Source organism: Nomascus leucogenys, chromosome 21, assembly GCF_006542625.1.
Source record: "Nomascus leucogenys isolate Asia chromosome 21, Asia_NLE_v1, whole genome shotgun sequence".
Lineage (NCBI taxonomy): Eukaryota > Metazoa > Chordata > Mammalia > Primates > Hylobatidae > Nomascus > Nomascus leucogenys.
Genome location: NC_044401.1, coordinates 27,196,193 through 27,215,417, shown reverse-complemented (window position 1 = coordinate 27,215,417; position 19,225 = coordinate 27,196,193). Strand labels below are relative to the sequence as shown.

General features: G+C 36.4%; 1 protein-coding gene across 1 annotated transcript in view; it reads right to left on the bottom strand.

Annotated features, from left to right (window-relative positions):
- Window positions 1–321: 321 nt before the first annotated feature.
- Window positions 322–19,225, bottom strand: part of LOC100600356 (protein S) — a 98,645-nt gene continuing 79,741 nt past the window's right edge. Inside the window, exons 11-15 of the mRNA XM_003261687.3 lie at window positions 14,735–14,902; window positions 12,931–13,099; window positions 7,366–7,517; window positions 5,182–5,407; window positions 322–1,688 (exon numbers count right to left, since the gene is read on the bottom strand). Of these exons, the coding sequence (XP_003261735.1) occupies window positions 1,528–1,688; window positions 5,182–5,407; window positions 7,366–7,517; window positions 12,931–13,099; window positions 14,735–14,902 (876 nt within the window). The 3' untranslated portion in view covers window positions 322–1,527. The remainder of the gene's footprint in view (window positions 1,689–5,181; window positions 5,408–7,365; window positions 7,518–12,930; window positions 13,100–14,734; window positions 14,903–19,225) is intronic.

The window sequence follows — 19,225 nt, the reverse complement described above, 5'->3', positions numbered from 1 at the left end:
TAATCAAACGAGAAGCAGGGAACTCCTCTCCTTTCTTTCACTCTTTTTTTCCCTCTCTCATGTTTTCTCTGTTTTTCTTTTTCCTTGCTCTTTTACATGAATGTAATTATCAATAGTCACTTGCTGATATTCATCCCTCATAGTACCTGGTGGCAATTGGGAAAAAAATTATATTTAGCAAGACAATTTCTGGGATGTGTCCAAAGATACATGTTACTTTTGCTTCTCTTCACCTTCTGAGCTCCAGTCTACCACCCAACCATAAATATTATTCAAATATTAGCTTTATCTGTCTTTTAACTGAAGAACTACTTCATTGTATGAAGAGTTAAATGTCTGTTATGTAATTTTATGCTTTATTCAAACAGTTGATATAATAGATATTCACATGCATTTTAAAATTATACACCGATTTATTATAAGTGATATAAAATACAGTGAAAAGAATTTATTTTTAAAAACTGTCAGTGAAACATCTGATACACATCTGGCTATGAATGGTAGATTCAAACGTGATAAAACTGCCACTTGAAATGCATCACAGTACCAGCAGGCACATGGCAATCTTACCTCCTTACTTCTTTGATTACAAAGATACAATATTCACTATATCCCTCTGTGGTTATCCTTTTGTTAAAATTTGTTCTGGTTTTCATAGTTCCTTTTGTACTTCAACAATCACATTTTGGCAACTTACTCTCGTAATTAAAAGTTGGATTCAAGGAAAACTATGAACTCCCACATTTGTGCATTCTCCTTTCCATCCCTGAATTCTGTCTTTGGTAATGTAGACCTTGTGTGACCCACACAGCCAAATTTAAGAAATGTACCCACTTCAGATTTCCCCACCTATCCAACCTAATCTGATGTCTTATCCTGACAGACTGCAGCTGCCAAGAAGTAAGATTCCTGTGCTGCTCTCAGGAAAATTTGTCCCACTTGTTTTCTAATTCAATAAAGATACTGGTTTAAATGTGAAGCCACGCAAGAGAAAGATGAAGCCAAAGCTGGTCCCCCTGAGGAATTGTTTTGAAATAAGGCATCAGGACCCTCTATTCAATTCATATTTAATAGACCGCCATCTCTTCTGCCTTCATCAGAAAAAAACAAAAACAAAAACAAAATAGTATCTGCCTATGATTAATAGTATTTAATTACATGCACTTTTGTTTGAGTTTACTTCCTTGCTTTCTGAAAAAGATAGGTATTTAGACACTAGTTCATGATGATAAAATTAAAATTTAGTTTTACAAACAAAAATTGAAACTGTCATTTGTAGGAAAAAAATTCAAATTTAAAATTGCTATTTTTCACTATTCTTAGATAGCAAGAGAAGTAAGAATTTCTTCACTGTGATTTATATCACAATAGAATTTTTTTCCTTGACAAAGGACCTTTTGAAAATCCCAGGAAAGGACCACAAAATAATCAAAGAATGCACATTGTAAATAAAACCCTTCAGCTGTTATTGAAACATAAGTATAATTACACACAAGGAAAAGGTATTATCAGCAGAGAAAAGATGGCTTAAGAATTCTTTGTCTTTTTCCAAACTGATGGACATGAGTGAGCTCTAATATCATTATGTTTAGAAATGGCTTCATCCAGATCCAACTGTACACCATTAATATTCACTTCCATGCAGCCATTATAAAAGGCATTCACTGGTGTGGCACTGAATGGAACATCTGTAAAAGTAAAATATTAGAATATTAGTCCAAGACTTTTAGAATCTTGTTTGTTTACAGTGAGAGAAGTCATTCAGACTTCCTATTTCCAACCAAATTCTAATCCTAAAGGAAAAGTTAATAATGAAATTCTATTCCATAAATATACATTAAGTGACTCCGATATACATGTTATTGTACTTCATTGAATTCAGCATGTCATGAGTTCCTCGGATTTCATAAACACAATTAGTTCCATTTAAACTTAAACATATTTGAGGAAGAGTAGAAACAAGCATATTCTTGTGATATTCTATTTTTATTATACAAATAACATACTATTTTCTCTTTAAACTTAAGCAACAGTTTAAGCATTGTTAAATCATTTTCTTAACTCCAAATTATAGCTACTTGGAAATCTCTGATCAATGTGTCTCTTTTATTATTGTTGGAATAAAAGCAGATTTCTGTATTTTTCCAAAGAAATAATTTTTTGTTGAGCATACAATAGGTCATGATACAGGATTCACTTTCGTGTACTATTTAGAGTTCCTAAAAATAGCAATTTTCCTTCCTCTTTTTAGGCCTCTCCTCTCCATTAATCTTAACTCACAATGGATATTCTTTAGCCCTTATCCTTCATCTTCAGTACCTTATGCCAAAAAAAAAAAACCTTTAGATTTTCAACTTCTAACTTGCCAACACAGTGAATAAAGTTTCTACTTTACTACGACTATGAGCTCATAGCATTTGTTAAGAATCCCTTTCAAGTTGGGCTAAACATCATAGATTATGCCACTTTTCCTTTTTTGAGAAAAGAAATTACTCAAATTCATTCATTTTTTGAGGAAAGAAATTACTCAAAATCATCCATTTCTCTTGGGTTTTAGTACTTCACATGGAATTTAACATGCCTACTTTGCATGCAATTAATAATTTACCCATCCCACAGTTTATACTCTTAATATCTCAATACTTAGCTCCTCTCAAATTTTCCCCACTCTTTCTCTCAAGACATTTTGCCTGAAGTTAGTCCTCAGTGCTGTTGCCAAAATCCCGAAACCACTGAAATTTTGATAATTCTACTTCTTTTAAACTCTTTTTTGGTTTGATTTCCTAAAATTGCATTCAACTAACTTGTGGATAAGGTAGTAGGTAGATTTCAATATAGAATTTATTCATTTAAACTATAATTTTACTCCCTAATAATTAGGCATGCTCGCTACTTACCTCTATTGATCTATCTATCTATGTATCTATCTATCATCTATCTATCTATCTATCTATCATCTATCTATCTATCTACCTGTCTTTCTATAGCTTTTAAAGCCTATTTACTTCTATTTCCCAGAACCCCAGATACAATTTCCATACATGAGAAATCAAGACCATGAGCAGTTTAAGCAGTATATTAAAGGTTATCAGAGGTCCAGACATCAAACAGAATTCTCCCCATGAGAATAAACTGCAAATGTTATCTGAAAATGCTTCTAAATAACTTTCTGCCTCTTTTTTTTTTCCATTTAAAGTGAAATATTGGTGCCAATTTCATATTTTCCAATATTCAGTTAAAGATGAATTTGCTTTTCCCCCAGTTATCCCCATCTTGGTAAATGGAATCTCCATCCATGTAACTGCTCATGCCAGATACCTAAAAGTCATCCTTATACCTGTCTTTCAGTCATTAAATCCTATTAATTTTGTTTCTAACACATATCTCTGATCTATTCACTGTCCATCATCTTCATTGTTATCACCCTGGTCCTGCAGCTTCCTCAGTTTCCTCATCTGTAAAATGGGGATAATAATAGCACTTACCTCACTGGACTATTTTGAAAATTAAACAAGTGGATATATTTGAAGCACTTTAAACAGTGTCCAGACTGTTTGTTTTGCAACAGTTGATGGTAGTTTAGATACTACAACTATTGTCACTGCTTCTTCATCTGGACTACTGAATAACCTCTCAGATCATCTCAATTAAACCCACTTTTGTCTCCCACCTATCCATCTCCATCCAGCATGCAGGGTGAATTTTTAAAATTGTAATATTGTTATACTACTTCCTTGTCTAAAACTTTTCATAGTGTCATGTCTCTCATTATAAGACTTACGATCCTGAACTAGGTCTACAAACAATCCATCCAATCGCCCAGTTCACAGCCTCACTCTACACTACCGTCTCCCTTGCTGATATCCTACAGATTCCTCCAGCGTGTCATCCCCTTCCACTTTGCCCACACACGGAACATTTTACTTGCATAATAACTCCAATCCCCACTCTCAGACCTGGTTAAATTTATTTAGCCTGTTGAGTATCAGATTTATAGTTTAGTCTATTATTCAGACCAGTTGTTTCTGGCCCCCACGACCAGGCAAGAAGTCGTATTTTCAGGTTCTAAAAGCAACCCATACTTTTCCCTCATAAAAGTGATCACAATTTTAATTATTTTGATATTTTCCTAATTAGTTGTTTAATGTCTACCTCGCCATTAGATTGTTTATTACTATGTTGCAAGCACCTGGGACATAAGGTCTTTTTTTTTTTTGAGACAGAGTTTCCCTCTGTCACCCAGGCTGCAGTGCAGTGGCGCAATCTCGGCTCACTGCAAGCTCCGCCTCCTGGGTTCACACCATTCTCCTTCCTCAGCCTCCTGAGTAGCTGGGACTACAGGCGCCCGCCACTACGTCTGGCTAACTTTTTGTATTTTTAGTAGAGAGGGGGTTTACACTGTGTTAGCCAGGATGGTCTCGATCTGCTGACTTTGTGATCCGCCCGCCTTGGCCTCCCAAAGTGCTGGGATTACAAGCATGAGCCACTGTGCCTGGCCCCATTTATCCAACTTTTATTGAGACCTTATGTCCCGGCCGGGCGCAGTGGCTCACGCCTGTAATCCCAGCACTTTGGGAGGCTGAGGCGGGCAGATCGCAAGGTCAGGAGATCGAGACCATCCTGGCTAACAAGGTGAAACTCCCTCTCTACTAAAAATACAAAAAAAATTAGCCGGGCGTGGTGGCGAGCGCCTGTAGTCCCAGCTACTCGGAGAGGCTGAGGCAGGAGAATGGCGTGAACCCGGGAGGCGGAGCTTGCAGTGAGCCGAGATCGCGCCACTGCACTCTAGCCTGGGCGACAGAGCCAGACTCCATCTCAAAAAATAAAAAAAAAAGCTGGATAAATGATAAGATGAACTGAATAATAGATGAATAAATATTGGGTAAATAAGAACAAATATTGAACTTATAAGACTATTGTGATGACAAAATAAAATAACATATCCTTTCTGGCTGGGATAGCCAAATGAAGCAAAACTTGATCAGCCTTAGTTCAACATTTTTAAACTAAACAAAACAAAAATATGCCAATAAAATGTCGGTACTAGCCCCTAGAAAAAAAATAATGAATACTGGATTTTATGTTCCCTTCTGATGCTTTTTTACTATAATTACATATTTAAAATATTATCGGTTTGATTAAAATATACTTTTTAAAACTGAAGAAAAAGTAAGCAGATACCTGGAAGGCCACCCAGGTATGTGGCCACTTTTGCTTTCATTGCTTTGTCCAAGATGGCAAGTTGTCTTTGAAGGTCTTCATGGGAGGTGGTTTCTATTTTAAGTGGTGTCGACAACTCCAGATTGTTTCTGTTGACTCTAAATTCCAGATGAGATTGTTGATCGGAACATAGACTTAGGGCCTGTATCCGATATATTACAGTATTTTCAACAGATAACAGAATATCCTGAAGAGCAGAGCAAAGATTCAATATAAGCAAGGAGTAAGAGTAATGCTGCTTAAGAGTGACTTTTGAGTTTTTCAAAGTCAAAAACTAAATTTCAATAAGTAAAGAAAATGTATGATAGAGCCTCTAAATTTAAGGGAAAAATTACTAATTATTATAAGACTAATTTATAATAATTATGACTAAAATTTAAAATACACATTAGTTTTACAAACTCAAAGTTTAGCTAAAATATAAATGTATACTGGTTTCTGAAAATTCAGTAAAACAACCGGAACCTATAGGAGTGCCTTATATCTTTCTGTTTATGAGCCTTCCTAATTTCCAAGTTTACATATGAAAAGGGAAGGAGTTGAATCACTCTTTGTTGATAAAAGACTTGGGAAATTTAAAATGCTTTAGTAAGCATATGCCAGCAGGACTAACTGGTTTCTCTGTGCCACACAAGCAATCCTATAGACTTGGGATAAAATAAGTGAAGAGGCCCTGAGAAAGAAAAACCAGGGATTGCCACCAGTACATTATAGAACATTTACCAGAAGATTCTACAGAAAGAAAATGTGTTCATTCTGCTGAACCTTTCAAACTGCCGTTATGCCTAAATTACTCCATGTGTTGAGTATGATCTCTTCCTATAGCTTACGTGGCATAGAGGAAAGTGATAAAAACATAGTCAGAAATGTTTGTTTAGGAATCCAAGATACCTATTTTAAGTGAAAAGACTAACTTTGCAAATATAGGTTACTTGAGGAAATCTGTTATTGTGTTGTACATGTCCGTATCCTTAAACTCATTAAAAGAGATTGTCAATAAAGAAAATGCTCCAAAATGATCAATGATATCTGGAATAGTGTTATGAAATATTGCATAGACTTTGAGAAGGAAATCTGACATGCAAAGAAAGAACCATGGAGGCAAATACTCAAAAGATAAAATAAATATCAGACATGGCATGCGTTAACCTCCTCCACTACATGAATGTAGTGTTGAAGATAGGAATTCCATTTTGTTTAAAAAGAAAAACAAACTAACAAACAAAAAACCCCTGAAATCCAAATGTAGAAATCTCCTTAAAGACAGGAGATTAAAACAAAAGCAAAAACAAAAAAAAACTCATCAGGATATTTTTACGTTACTTATGGTTAACCACCAGAAACTTCCCATCCTCCTCCCTGAATCATACTTTAAGTTGCAAACAGCATAACTTGTTTTACTACAATAGACATTATTCAACCGTAGGTCTCTTTCTAAAATCTACTGAAAGCATCCAAGTCAGCCTTGGCATAAACATCAGCTTCTTGCTGTAACTTGTTGGAATGCACTGTGGATGACACATAAACAGAAAGACTATGCTCTAATAGAAGTCTGAATAATATAGATTTTCTGATAACCCTCATATTTCCTTTCATCTAAGGCTTTTTGGTGTTCTTCCTCCTAATTTCAAATAAGAGTTGCCAGTAAGAAACCAAGTTTTAACTTTCTCTTTTTTTCCTAACTTACTCTTGGGAGAAAAGATTAAGAGTGTAAGAAAGAACAAAACATTATAATTAAGCACTGAATATCTGACAGTGCACTGTAATTAGACTCACTTCTATGTTGACAGTACAGACTAATTCCCACAACGCTTAAAGGATTCTTAATCAGGGGGGATCTCTATGTACTCTATGGCTCCAAGCAGCCTGTGTGAGAGTCGGCCTAATCTTAGGTATAGATGCGGTAGGTTTTTCATTCCTCCCTCCCCTTACTTCTTCATTCAGACCTTGGAAACAAGCCAGAAAAAAGTAACAATAATAGACATTTTTTGAGTCCTTAATGATGTGCTGGAGACTGTGCCAAACACTTTACATAAGTTACTTTATTTAATCTTCAAAATAGTCCTTTGAGGTAAATACTGCTATGTATACATTTTAAAAAATGAAAAGAAAAACAAGGCTCATATAGGTTTAGAGTTAAGTTACCTGTGATTTTTCAGAGGTGGAGTCCACCAAGGACACAGCAAAGGGCACTGTGTTGTTACCAGAAACCAAGGCAAGCATAACGCCAGTGCCCGTGGATGGACGAATATTCAAGGTCACATTTACATGCCAACCCTCAGCACTGGATACATTATCTGTTTAAAATAATGAAACAGAAGCATGATCAATGCACTCCTGAAGTGCACCAGAAGGAATTGTTATTAACACATTCCAGGTAATATTCAAAACTATCTTGTGTAATAGTATTTTCATTCCCTTTCTCAATGATCCGTATAACCTAGGCAAAACAAAACAAACTTTTTTTTAATGCAGTCAAGAAACATGCAAATGGAGTGCCATCTTCCTGTTCTTCCTAGAAGAGAATTCTGGATTGTGGTGTTAAGGATTATCATGGATTTTCCCGGTTTGCTCTTTAACACCGAGTGCTTCCTTCTCCCTTGCACATTCACCAGTGCTCAAATCTCAGAGCGGTCATATTTCCAAGTACATGTTTGAAAGTTCAACAAATTTACAGTAATAATTTAGGGAAAATCTGGGTACAGTTGCCATCATCACTCCAAAGGATAAATATGATTTATATACATAGGAGAGTTGTATAGTTCGATACTAGAGAAATACGCTGACTTCAGCAGTTAGTTTTGAAATCAGAATAGGAACCCTTGTTTTGTGAATCTCTTGTCATAATCCTTCACATTCTCTTTCTTAATTACTAGGTTAATTGTCTGTCCCACTACGTTCAAGCTCTAGGAGGTATATGTCTCCATCATTGCTTTGTTTTCCCCAGCAGTCACTCAGTAGATATTTGTTGAATTAATATGTTTCCAGAGTAGTTGGATTACTAAAAATATTAGTTCAAAATCTGAATGAAGTCTTCCTCACTTAATCTGATGTAACGTATAGCAAAGCCCAAATACCACACGGAGCCCCTGAAAGGGTAAATGTGAATAAGGAAAATCATTTTCCTTTGACAAGATGTTCTTCCACTTAGCCACATATAATGTCACTAAGTTTTTCATTATAATCCTGTAACTCCCATCCAGAAGAAAAAAATATATAGACCGGGTGCGGTGGCACATGCCTGTAATCCTAGCACTTTGGAATTGCCTGAGCTCAGGAGTTCGAGACCAGCCTGGGCAACATGATGAAACATCTCTACTGAAAAAATATACAAAAAATTAGCCAAGCATGGTGGTGTATACCTGTAGTCCCAGCTATTACTCGGGAGGCTTGATTCAGGAGAATCGCTTGAACTCAGGAGGCCGAGGTTGCAGTGAGCTGAGATCACACCACTGCACTCCAGCCTGGGAAAAAGAGTGAGACTCTGTCTCCAAAAAAAAAAGAATGTTTATATGTAATCATTGTGAAATAAGTAATTTTTAATTGATATATCATAATTGTAAATATTTTGGGGTACATATGTCATTTGATAAATGCATACAATGTGTAATGCTCAAATCAGGGTAACTGGAATTTCTATCACCTAAACATTTATCTTGAAATAAGTAAATTTAACACAGAATATTAAACTCAAACTAAAATGAACACGCAAATGTATAGAAGTTAAAATGTAACATTAAATATTAATTACAAAGTAGATCACATAAATTATCCATGAAATGATTAATTACTTACTAAAGTAATTTTTTTAGATACAGTATAACTCTTATTTTCATTACCTTTTCGGGATTTTTTTCCTTTGGCCAAATCATCATGGATTTAGTTTTATCCTAATTTAATCCTCACCCCATTTATAACTTTAAAAAAATCCTTCATAGGCAGACCAGAACTAGGCACTGTATTAATTTATGTTAGAAAAAGGGAAATCATTTTTGTAAAATTTGTCCTTAAAAATGTAGTAAAAAGGGCTGGGCACAGTGGCTCATGCCTGTAATACCAGCACTGGGAGGCTGAGGCAGGAGGATCACTTGAGTTAAGGAGTTTGAAAACTGACCTGGGCAACATAGGAAGACCCTGTCTCTGCAAAACATAAAAATTAGCAAGGCATGGTGGCATGTGGCTGTAGTCCTAGCTACTTGGGAGGCTGAGGCGGGAGGATTGCTTGAGCTCAGAAGGTCTAGGTTACAGTGAGCCATGACTGTACCACTGCACTCCAGCCTGGATGACAGAGAGAGACCCTATCTCAAAAACAAACAAACAAATGTAGTAAATACAGACTACGAAAGATGGGAGAGTGGGAGGAGGGTAGGGGTTGAAAAATTACCAATTGGGTATCATGTTCACTATTTGGGTGATGTGTACACCAAAAGCCCAGATTTCACCACTACACAATATATCACAATATATGCATGTAAGAAATCTGCACTTGTACCTCCTAATTACATAAAAATTTGAAAATTTGTTTTAATGTAGTAAACACTTTTTTTTTTTTTTTTTTTTTTGAGACATGCTCTCACTCTGTCATCCAGGATGGAGTGCAGTGGTAAGATCCCGGCTCTCTGCTGCGTCAACCTATTGGGCTCAAGCCATCCTCACACCTCAGCCTCCTGAGTAGCTGGGACTACGGGCCAAGGCCATCAGGCTTGGCTAATTTTTGTATTTTTTGTGAAGATAGGGTTTCACCATGTTGCCAAAGCTGGTCTTGAACTCTTGGGCTCTAGCTCTTTGGGATCTGCCCGCCTCAGCCTCCTAAAGTGCTGGGATTATAGGTGTGAGCCACCTTACCTCACCCTTTTTAGGTTACAAATAAACACAATTAAAATGTAATTTTTTTCTTAAAGCAGAGATATCACATTAATGCTAACAATTTATAATGCAAAGTGTTAGTAGCTCAAATAATGAACTACTAAAAAAGAAAAAGACGAAGATTCAATAAAATAATTAGAATATATAAATAGCTAATAAACATATGGGAGGATATTCAAGTTCAGTAGAAATTAGGGAAATAATATTAATATTCAAACCTACAAAATTTAATTTTTGAACTATCAGATTGGAAGAACACTAAAGCATACGCTTTCTTGTTCTGTTGGTAGAAATATTAATTGATAAAAGATTTTTGGAAAAGAATGTAATTGAACCTCTAATAATTATATATTTGCCTAACCTTTGATAGAGATAACCTAATTCTAAAATTTTCTTCCATAGAATTAATCACATAAAGGTAGAAGGATGTATGATTCAGGATGTTCACAGAAGTATTATTTATAAGGTTTAAACCCTAGGGTCAGTGTGGCAAGACTCCCTGCTCCACTTAGGCTGTAGAAAAGTGGAAAGGGCACCACCCCCACCCTTACAACAACAAAAGCCAAATTATCTGCATAATCACGACTTTTCTTGAAACTATCAAAGAGCTGAGGTCGCAGAGCAGCAAACTAACCAGAAACCTAAAGAAAGACAGGTGTTTCTAAGGAAAGCCAGAATAAGAACACTTTCTAACCCAGGGCAGACAGGAAATGCCATGCAGTTTGGTAAAAATAATTTAGGTAAAGATTTAAACAAATTGCTGAACTCCATGTGGGGGCTGATGTAAGAGTTTATAAGCCCTAGAAACTACAGACACAAAGACAATTCATGCTCATTCACAAGCTCTTCTCCACAGACCTTACCGTGCACTCAAGAGAAAACAGAGTGCAGGGAAGGAGACCCGAGAAAGCCTCTCTCTTAATATGGTCCTGAAAGCAGCACCAGCTACAGGGAAGCCACAGAGCCCCATCTAGATCCTTCTCAGTCTCCTCTACACAACACAAGTTTTCAAGCCAGGAGAAAAACAGCAAACCTTGTCATCAGGACACATATGAAGACTCATTGCAACTACAGATTAGGAAGAACAAACAAAAAAAGCTATCTATCACGGAGAAGGAGCAAGAAAACATACTGAGTCCTGATCACTAGACATCTCCCCTACTGATGAGAGTCAGGGAAGAGGAACAGTGAAAATTCCGCACTCCTGAGACCCAGGGATACAACACCTGCCTAAGTTGTACGATAATTTGTACGAGAACAACATAGAATGCTTCCCTAACCTCCGCATCTTCTCTGCCATGTTAGCAAATGTCAGGTAACAAGAGCAGTCTGCTGGAGGTGGGCAAGACACTTGAGAGACACAAGTGGGAGAGACATTTTCTTAAGGCATATTATGGAGGGAATACATAAAACTGAGCTGCTATGATGAAAAACTCTCTAGGCCAGGCACGGTGGCTCAAGCCTGTAATCCCAGCATTTAGAGAGGCTGAGGCAGGCAGATCACCTGAGGTCAGGAGTTTGAAACCAGCCTGGCCAACACAGCAAAACCCTGTCAAAAATACAAAAATTAGCAGGGCATCGTGGTGCACCCTTGTAATTACAGCTACTCAGGAGGCTGAGGCATGAGAATCACTTGAACCTGCAAGATGGAGGTTGCAGTGAGCCGAGATTGTGGCACTGCACTCCAGCCTGGGTGACAGAGTGAGACTCAGTCTCAAAAAAAAAAGAAAAGAAAAGAAAAAGAAAAACTAGCTACCAAACCATTCCCTTATTCTAAGCAGAAGGTAGTATTTTAAAAATCTGAGGCTGGGTGCGGTGGCTCACACCTGTAATCCCAGCACTTTGGGAGGCCAAGGGGGTGGATCATGAGATCAGGAGTTCAAAACCAGCCTGGCCAAAAACACAAAAATACAAAAATTAGCTGGGCGTGGTGGCGGGTGCCTGTAGTTCCAGCTACTTGGGAGGCTGAGGCAGAAGAATCACTTGAATCCAGGAGGCAGAGGTTGCAGTGAGCCAAGATTGCACCACTGCACTCCAGCCTGGGTGACAAAGCGAGACTCCATCTCAAAAACAAAACAAAACAAAATAAAAGATCTGAAACCTGTGGTGCATTAAGGGTAATCCTGGCACCAACAAAACTTAAGAAGCTCAACTTTTCACTAGATTGATTCAATCCCATTACTAAGAGCCTAGCAAAAGAAATGTGCTCATTTCCAGACGCAAATATTCTTTATCTCAGTCTCTACTGTTGTATGTAAGATGCCCAAATCTAAACTAAAAATTACATGATACACAAAGATGCAAGAAAAACAACACTTGGTCAAGGGACAAAGCAAACAAAATGACCAGACTCAGATATGACACAGTTGGAACTATGAGACAGGGAATTTAAAATAATTATGATGAATACATTGAAAACTCAGTACATAAACTAGACAAGTGTGAACAGATAGGGAATTTCAATAGGGAGGTAGAAATTTTAAGAAAGCATCAAATAGAAATGCTAGAAATGAAGATGAATCTTTCTGATGCATTCATTGGTAGACTCCATACAAGTGAGAAATCAGTGAACTTTAAAATAGATCAATTGAATTTACCCAAAAGGAATCAGGCTATGTACCGATAAACCTGAAATAACAACACAAGCACATTCAAATGCCTTTCTATTTTTCCCAATACACTGAAAAATTTTTGTAAAAGGTATATAATAGTATGAATAAGCATAAGACTAGAGTGGGCACACAGTAGATACTCCGTAATGTTTCACAAATAAATTATTACTGTTTGTTAATGAATAAATTTACTCGTTAATGAGAAAATAGAGATAAATGGAAAATCACTTACTATAATCTATGTGAAATTGAGCAATTCCAGAACCAGGATAGTAGGAGCCCTTCTCCACAGTAATCAGGCAATGCTTATTTTGTTTTTCTTGAATAATTTCCTTTATTCCGGAAGCTCCTTGCTTCATCAAATTCCAGCTTCGTATACATCCATCTAGACGAGGGTTAATCTAACAAATTAAAATACAAGTCAAGGAGTGCATTTTAAACTTAAACAACGGCTCGATTATGAGTATAGGTTTTCATTAAGAGAAAAAAAATCCTTTCTTTGATAATAGTTGAAAGTATTTTAAATTTTATTTAAGTTTTTCTTTTCAAAGTGTTCTTCAGATGGACAGTCTTTTTCAGTACAAGCGAGCTTATGCTATCACAAGCCCTCAGTGGGATCTTAATGATTTTTAACACTTCAAGCTCCACCTGCCTCTCTTACATCATCCAGTGGTAACTTTTCTGCTTTCAAGTTCTGTATTTGCTTCTAGCTGTGGCCCTGGGCTCTAAGCTGTCTTGTTTATCTTTTTGTTTCTTTGATTGAGATGGAGTCTTGCTGGAGTGCAGTGGCAGGATCTTGGCTCACTGCAACCTCTGCCTCCCTGGTTCAAGCAAGTCTCCTGCCTCAGCCTCCTGAGTAGCTGGGATTACAGGTGCCCACCACCACGCCTGGCTAATTTTTGTACTTTTAGTAGAGGTGGGGTTTTGCTACATTGGCCAGGCTGGTCTTGAACTCCTGACCTCAGGTGATCCACCCACCTCGACCTCCCAAATTGCTGGGATTACAGGTGTGAACCACCGCGCCCGGACTTGTTTTTCTTTAGTGGCATTTAGAATATGGATTTGTCTTGCCAATCAGACTCTAAGTCTCTTCAGACACAAAACTGTTTGCATTCTTTAGCCTCCATCAAGTATCCTGCCAGGCTCAAGACATGTAAAAACCATTTCATAAATGATTGATACTTTTTGAATAATTTATTTTACTTTTAAAGTGTATTAATTTCTCAGTTTCAAACAACAGGTATACTCATGTCAACATGGGTTAATTAATTCAAGCTTAATATCATATAATAGAAATCTTTTAAAAGCTAAAGTAACTACGAATTGCCAGGAATGAAAGATGGATATAAGATAGTAAATATTTAAATTAAATCAGCAAGTGTATCTGGCAGGCCTGTGACTTCAAATGAAATTTTTAAAACTCTTTGAAGAGTTAGTGGTTAGTCTCTTTCATCAAACCTATTCTATAGCTATTAAACAAATATTATATTTAGAAAAACATCTATTATATCTAATTTCAATTTGTGACAGGCTATAGTTGTACCCTCAGTAAAGAGGTTTTTTTTAACAATAAATTTCACCTTATGTGCTATTCTTTAGCTCTTGCATTTAAGTCCTAAAAATAGACTTGAGAAAGTCCTTTGACTGGCTTTTACAAAATAGTGTAATTTTGGACTTAAATATATGAATTTATATGTTTAACGACTGAGTATGAATTATGATGATGTTAACACTGAACATTACATTACTAATGTTAACATTAGTGTTAACATTCTCAAGTGTTAACTTGAGAATTTTAGAAATCCACTTCATGATTTATGCTGGGGATTTAAATGGGCACAAAACCACTACATCATTTTTTTATTTCATTAATATAATTTCAAGGGTTACTAATGTTATTTTTCCATGATCATTTCAAGTCGTCACAGTATGCTTAACAAAACAACTTCTATTGACTCTCAGAAAAACACATATTCAAATATATTACAGACAAAAGGAATTCATCCATGATGAATGATAGAAGCTTGGATCATTACCGGTTTAATGAGTTCACTTTCCACTTTCCGAGGGAATCCTGCAAAGTATACTTTGGTTTCCAGCAATCCATTTTCCGGCTTAAAAAGGGGTCCAGGTTTATTTATATCCATCACAGCTTCTTTAGCTATTTTAATGCTAATACTATGTTCTAATTCTTCCACAGACACCTACAATTAAAAAGAAAAATTACCAAATAACCAAGCATTACTACATGTCATTTGAAATACTGGGATCTAAAACTTATGTTATTATTCCAATAAAATATTTTGTAATCATTTTAATGTAATTATTAATTTGTTACAACTCATTTGGAATGTCAAATTATGATAAATGTGATAAAAAGGCATTTAGGGTGGCAGCACTTGATCAAAAATTAAAAGCATACCATATTTTAAAGTTAAAAAAATACTATTCTGTTAAGCTTAAACATCCAGTTATATATCTTTCAATTCCAGGCTGCTAGAAAATTAACAATTAAGTGAGCCATTCTATCTCAGGAAAAATTTAAATGGTCTTATTTTGCAATTGTCTGATAATACACATATGGAATCAATAGTGTAAATAAGTTCTTAATATAAAGTAAGAAAAATCAATATGTTCACTAGTCTGTTAATTGCACACAAATTATTTTTTCTTTAAAATTCAAAAGTGATTGAGGCAATAAGAAAAAAATACACAAAATTAAATTGGAGTTTCCCAATTTTGAGAGTTGTTTGGGTTTTTAAAAAAGGTTTCAAGTAAGGGTAAACAACAATAAAAATTCCTTCCACTAAGGCAATTTGAAGAACCACTGCTTCAATCGCTTCAAGTAGAACTACAGCGCTCAAAGAGCAAACTCTTCACTCACTAACCAATAATATAAGCCAAACAATAAGCATATTAAAACACCATGATAGGAAGGGAAAAACTATCCTCCAACATAAAATAAATTTAGTAACACAAATTTAAAGTTGGTCAACACTCCTTCTTTAATATAGCCAATTAGCAGCATGTGAACAACTATTCTCTCCTTTACAAACTTTCTTAACTTAGCCTCCAACACCTGACCCTGCTTGCTTCTCTTTCTAAACTCTAACCACTACTTCTCAGTCTCCTTTGCTGGATCTTCCCCTCTCCACAGCTCAGGCCCCAGACCTTTTTCCTGTAGCCATGCAAGTATTTTAAGTGAGACACCATGACTCCACTCCAGGGCATTTGGAAAATTTGGAGGTGAGGAACACTTTTATTTGTCACAATGAGTAGGGGCCATGCTGGCATTGCAAGATGATAGACAATCTGCATTATGTACATAGGCTAGTCATGCAGAATTAATAATAATAAGTAATGCAGAGCTAATAATAAAATATCAAGTATTCTTAAAATCTTTTGAACATCCCTGCTAGGTATACATGTAGGGAATATTCATGCTTACAATCATCTGAGTTTGTGCCTACATAGACACAAAATATTTGCTGCACTATTTTAGCATTCATTACATCTTTCAAGAATGTAATAATCTTGACAACTAAAGATAGATTGATACTTGTTTTGTTCATATCTTTACCAGGAACTTCTCACCACTTTGGAAAATTAATATTACCAATGGCAACACCATGTATACCCTTAATGGTATTTGAGTTGCTAATATAACACCCCAGCATTAGTCTTCATTTGTAGCTTTTACTTAATGCATAGAAGCAAGCTTTGACAAGTGTTGTAGTTATAGTTGACTATGTATATACTGAAATACATATTATTTTCTTATAAATTACTTTCCTTTTATTTATCCATATTAATATAATAATGAGAGCATTATATTGGTTTTGATTGGGTATATGTGAAGGTAGTTTATATTACTGATACATTTCATTATAGAATAGTAAAGGAGCATTATATATTTTTAGACATTGGATGAGATCGTGTTTGGAACCACTGGTCAACACAAACAGTTTCATGGCCTTAAAATCCCTCTTTATGCTGAGTATTCAAAAATTTGAATTGAAGGCTTAACTTCAAAAATATCCAGAATCTGACCACTTCTTACCACTCTTACCATCAGCACACCAGTCAAACTGTCATCTTCTCTCCGCTGGGTTATTCCAACAGTCTCCTAACTCCATATCCCCATATCCTGTTATACACTCATTCTCCACTTCTGGTTTCCACAAAGCCATCAGCTTCTGATTGGGATTATCTTTTAAAATGCAAACTAGATCATATCCCTTCTCAAAACCATCCAGGGCCTTTTCCATTTAGCATAAAATCCACATCCTCATCATGGCCTCCAAGGCCCTAGATGATCTTATTCTAGACCACGTTTCTAACCTCATTTTCTAACTATTCTCCCCTGCTGCTACACTACTCCTCATGTTATTCCTCAAATACCAAACACATCCTATTCCAAGAAATTCTGTACTTGCTGTTCATATGGTACAGAATCATTTTATATTCCTTCATGTATTTCTCATGACATGTGCTCTCAAGTCTCACCTCAGATCTAATCCCATCAGAGATGCCTTTCCTGATTCTATATGCATACTAACCACCATCACTCTCTATGTCTTTGCCTGGCTTTTCTTTTTCCCTACAACATGAATAACTATCTGGCATATTTATTTTTTCATGCATTTGTTGTTTGCATCTCACCATTGGAATGCAAGCTCCGTAAGAGCACTGACTTTTTTTAATTTGCTGTTGTATCTTTACCACCTAGAATAAGGATTAGCACGTAGAAGTGCCAATAAATATTTTGCTGAATGAATTATGATACATTTACAATTAAAATTCCTATTAATATTAGACTCAAAATCAAAGATAAGATGTAATCATTTATAAATTCACCACATTTGCCCGTGTGCTTTGTTCATACCTCTACTGTAATATATTTCATATTACATTATATTATTTCCCAAAGAAGCATCAGCTACTTATCTGTGAGGTACTAAGCTCTAGAGCAAGGAAAAACTCTTGCTATTGTTGTGGGAAGTCAGGGACCCCAAATGGAGGGACCAGATGGAGCCATGGCAGAGGAACATAAATTGTGAAGATTTCATGGACATTTATCAGTTCCCAAATAATACTCTTATAATTTCTTACACCTGTCTTATTGTAATCTCTTAATCCTGTTATCTTCATAAGCTGAGGATCTACGTCCCCTCAGGAACACAACTGTGTTAACTGTACAAATTGATTGTAAAACACGTGTGTTTGAACAATATGAAATCAGTGCACCTTGAAAAAGAACAGAATAACAGCGATTTTAGGGAACAAGGGAAGACAACCATAAGGTCTGACTGCCTGCAAGGTCGGGCAAAATAAAGCCATATTTTTCTTCTTGCAGAGAGCCTATAAATGGACGTGCAAGTAGGGAAGATATGGCTAAATTCTTTTCCTAGCAAGGAATATTAATAATTAATACCCTGGGGAAGGAATGCATTCCTGGGGGGTGGTCTATAAATGGCCGCTCTGGGAGTGTCTGTCTTATGCAGTTGAGATAAGGACTGAAATATGCCCTGGTCTCTTGCAGTACCCTCAGGCTTATTAGGGTGAGGAAAAAACCCCACCCTGGTAAATTTGAGGTCAGACCAGTTCTCTGCTCTCAAAACCTGTTTTCTGTTGTTTAAGATGTTTATCAAGACAATATGTGCACCGTTGAACATTAGACCCTTATCAATAATTCTGCTTTTGCCCTTTGCCTTGTGATCTTTGTTGGACTCTTATCAGTAGTTTCTGATTTTGCCCTTGTCCTGTTTCCTCAGAAGCATGTGATCTTTGTTCTCCTTTTTGCACTTTGAAGCACGTGATCTTTGTGACCTACTCCCTGTTCTTACACCCCCTCCCCTTTTGAAATCCTTAATAAAAACTTGCTGGTTTTGTGGCTCAGGTGGGCATCACAGTCCTACCAATATGTGATGTCACCCCTGGAGGCCCAGCTGTAAAATTCTTCTCTTTGTACTCTTTCTCTTTATTTCTCAGCCAGTAGACACTTATGGAAAATAGAACCTACATTGAAATATTGGGGGCAGGTTCCCTCGATATGCTATAGTTCTAATGCCTTGAACTCAGGAACTTAGCATCAAAAGCACTCACTAAAAGCTTATTGAATAAATGAGTGCATGTCTGCATAAATGAAGGACCAAAATAATTTGGTGATGACCTCACATGACTTCTCAAACTTCTTGTCTGAGCGCAACAGCTCACACCTGTAATGCCTGCACTTTGGGAGGCTGAGGAGAGTTGATCACCTGAGGTCAGAAGTTTGGGACCACCCTGGCCAACATGGTGAAACCTGTCTCTACTAAAAATACAAAAACTACCTGGGCATGGTGTCAGGCACCGATAGTCCCAGCTACTTGAGAGGCTGAGACGAGAGAATCACCTGAACCCAGGAGGTGGAAGTTGCAGTGAACAGAGATCACTGCACTCCAGCCTGGGCAACAGAGCAAGACTCCGTCTCAAAATAATAGTAATAATAGTGATGATAAATAAATAAATAACATAAATAAATAAAT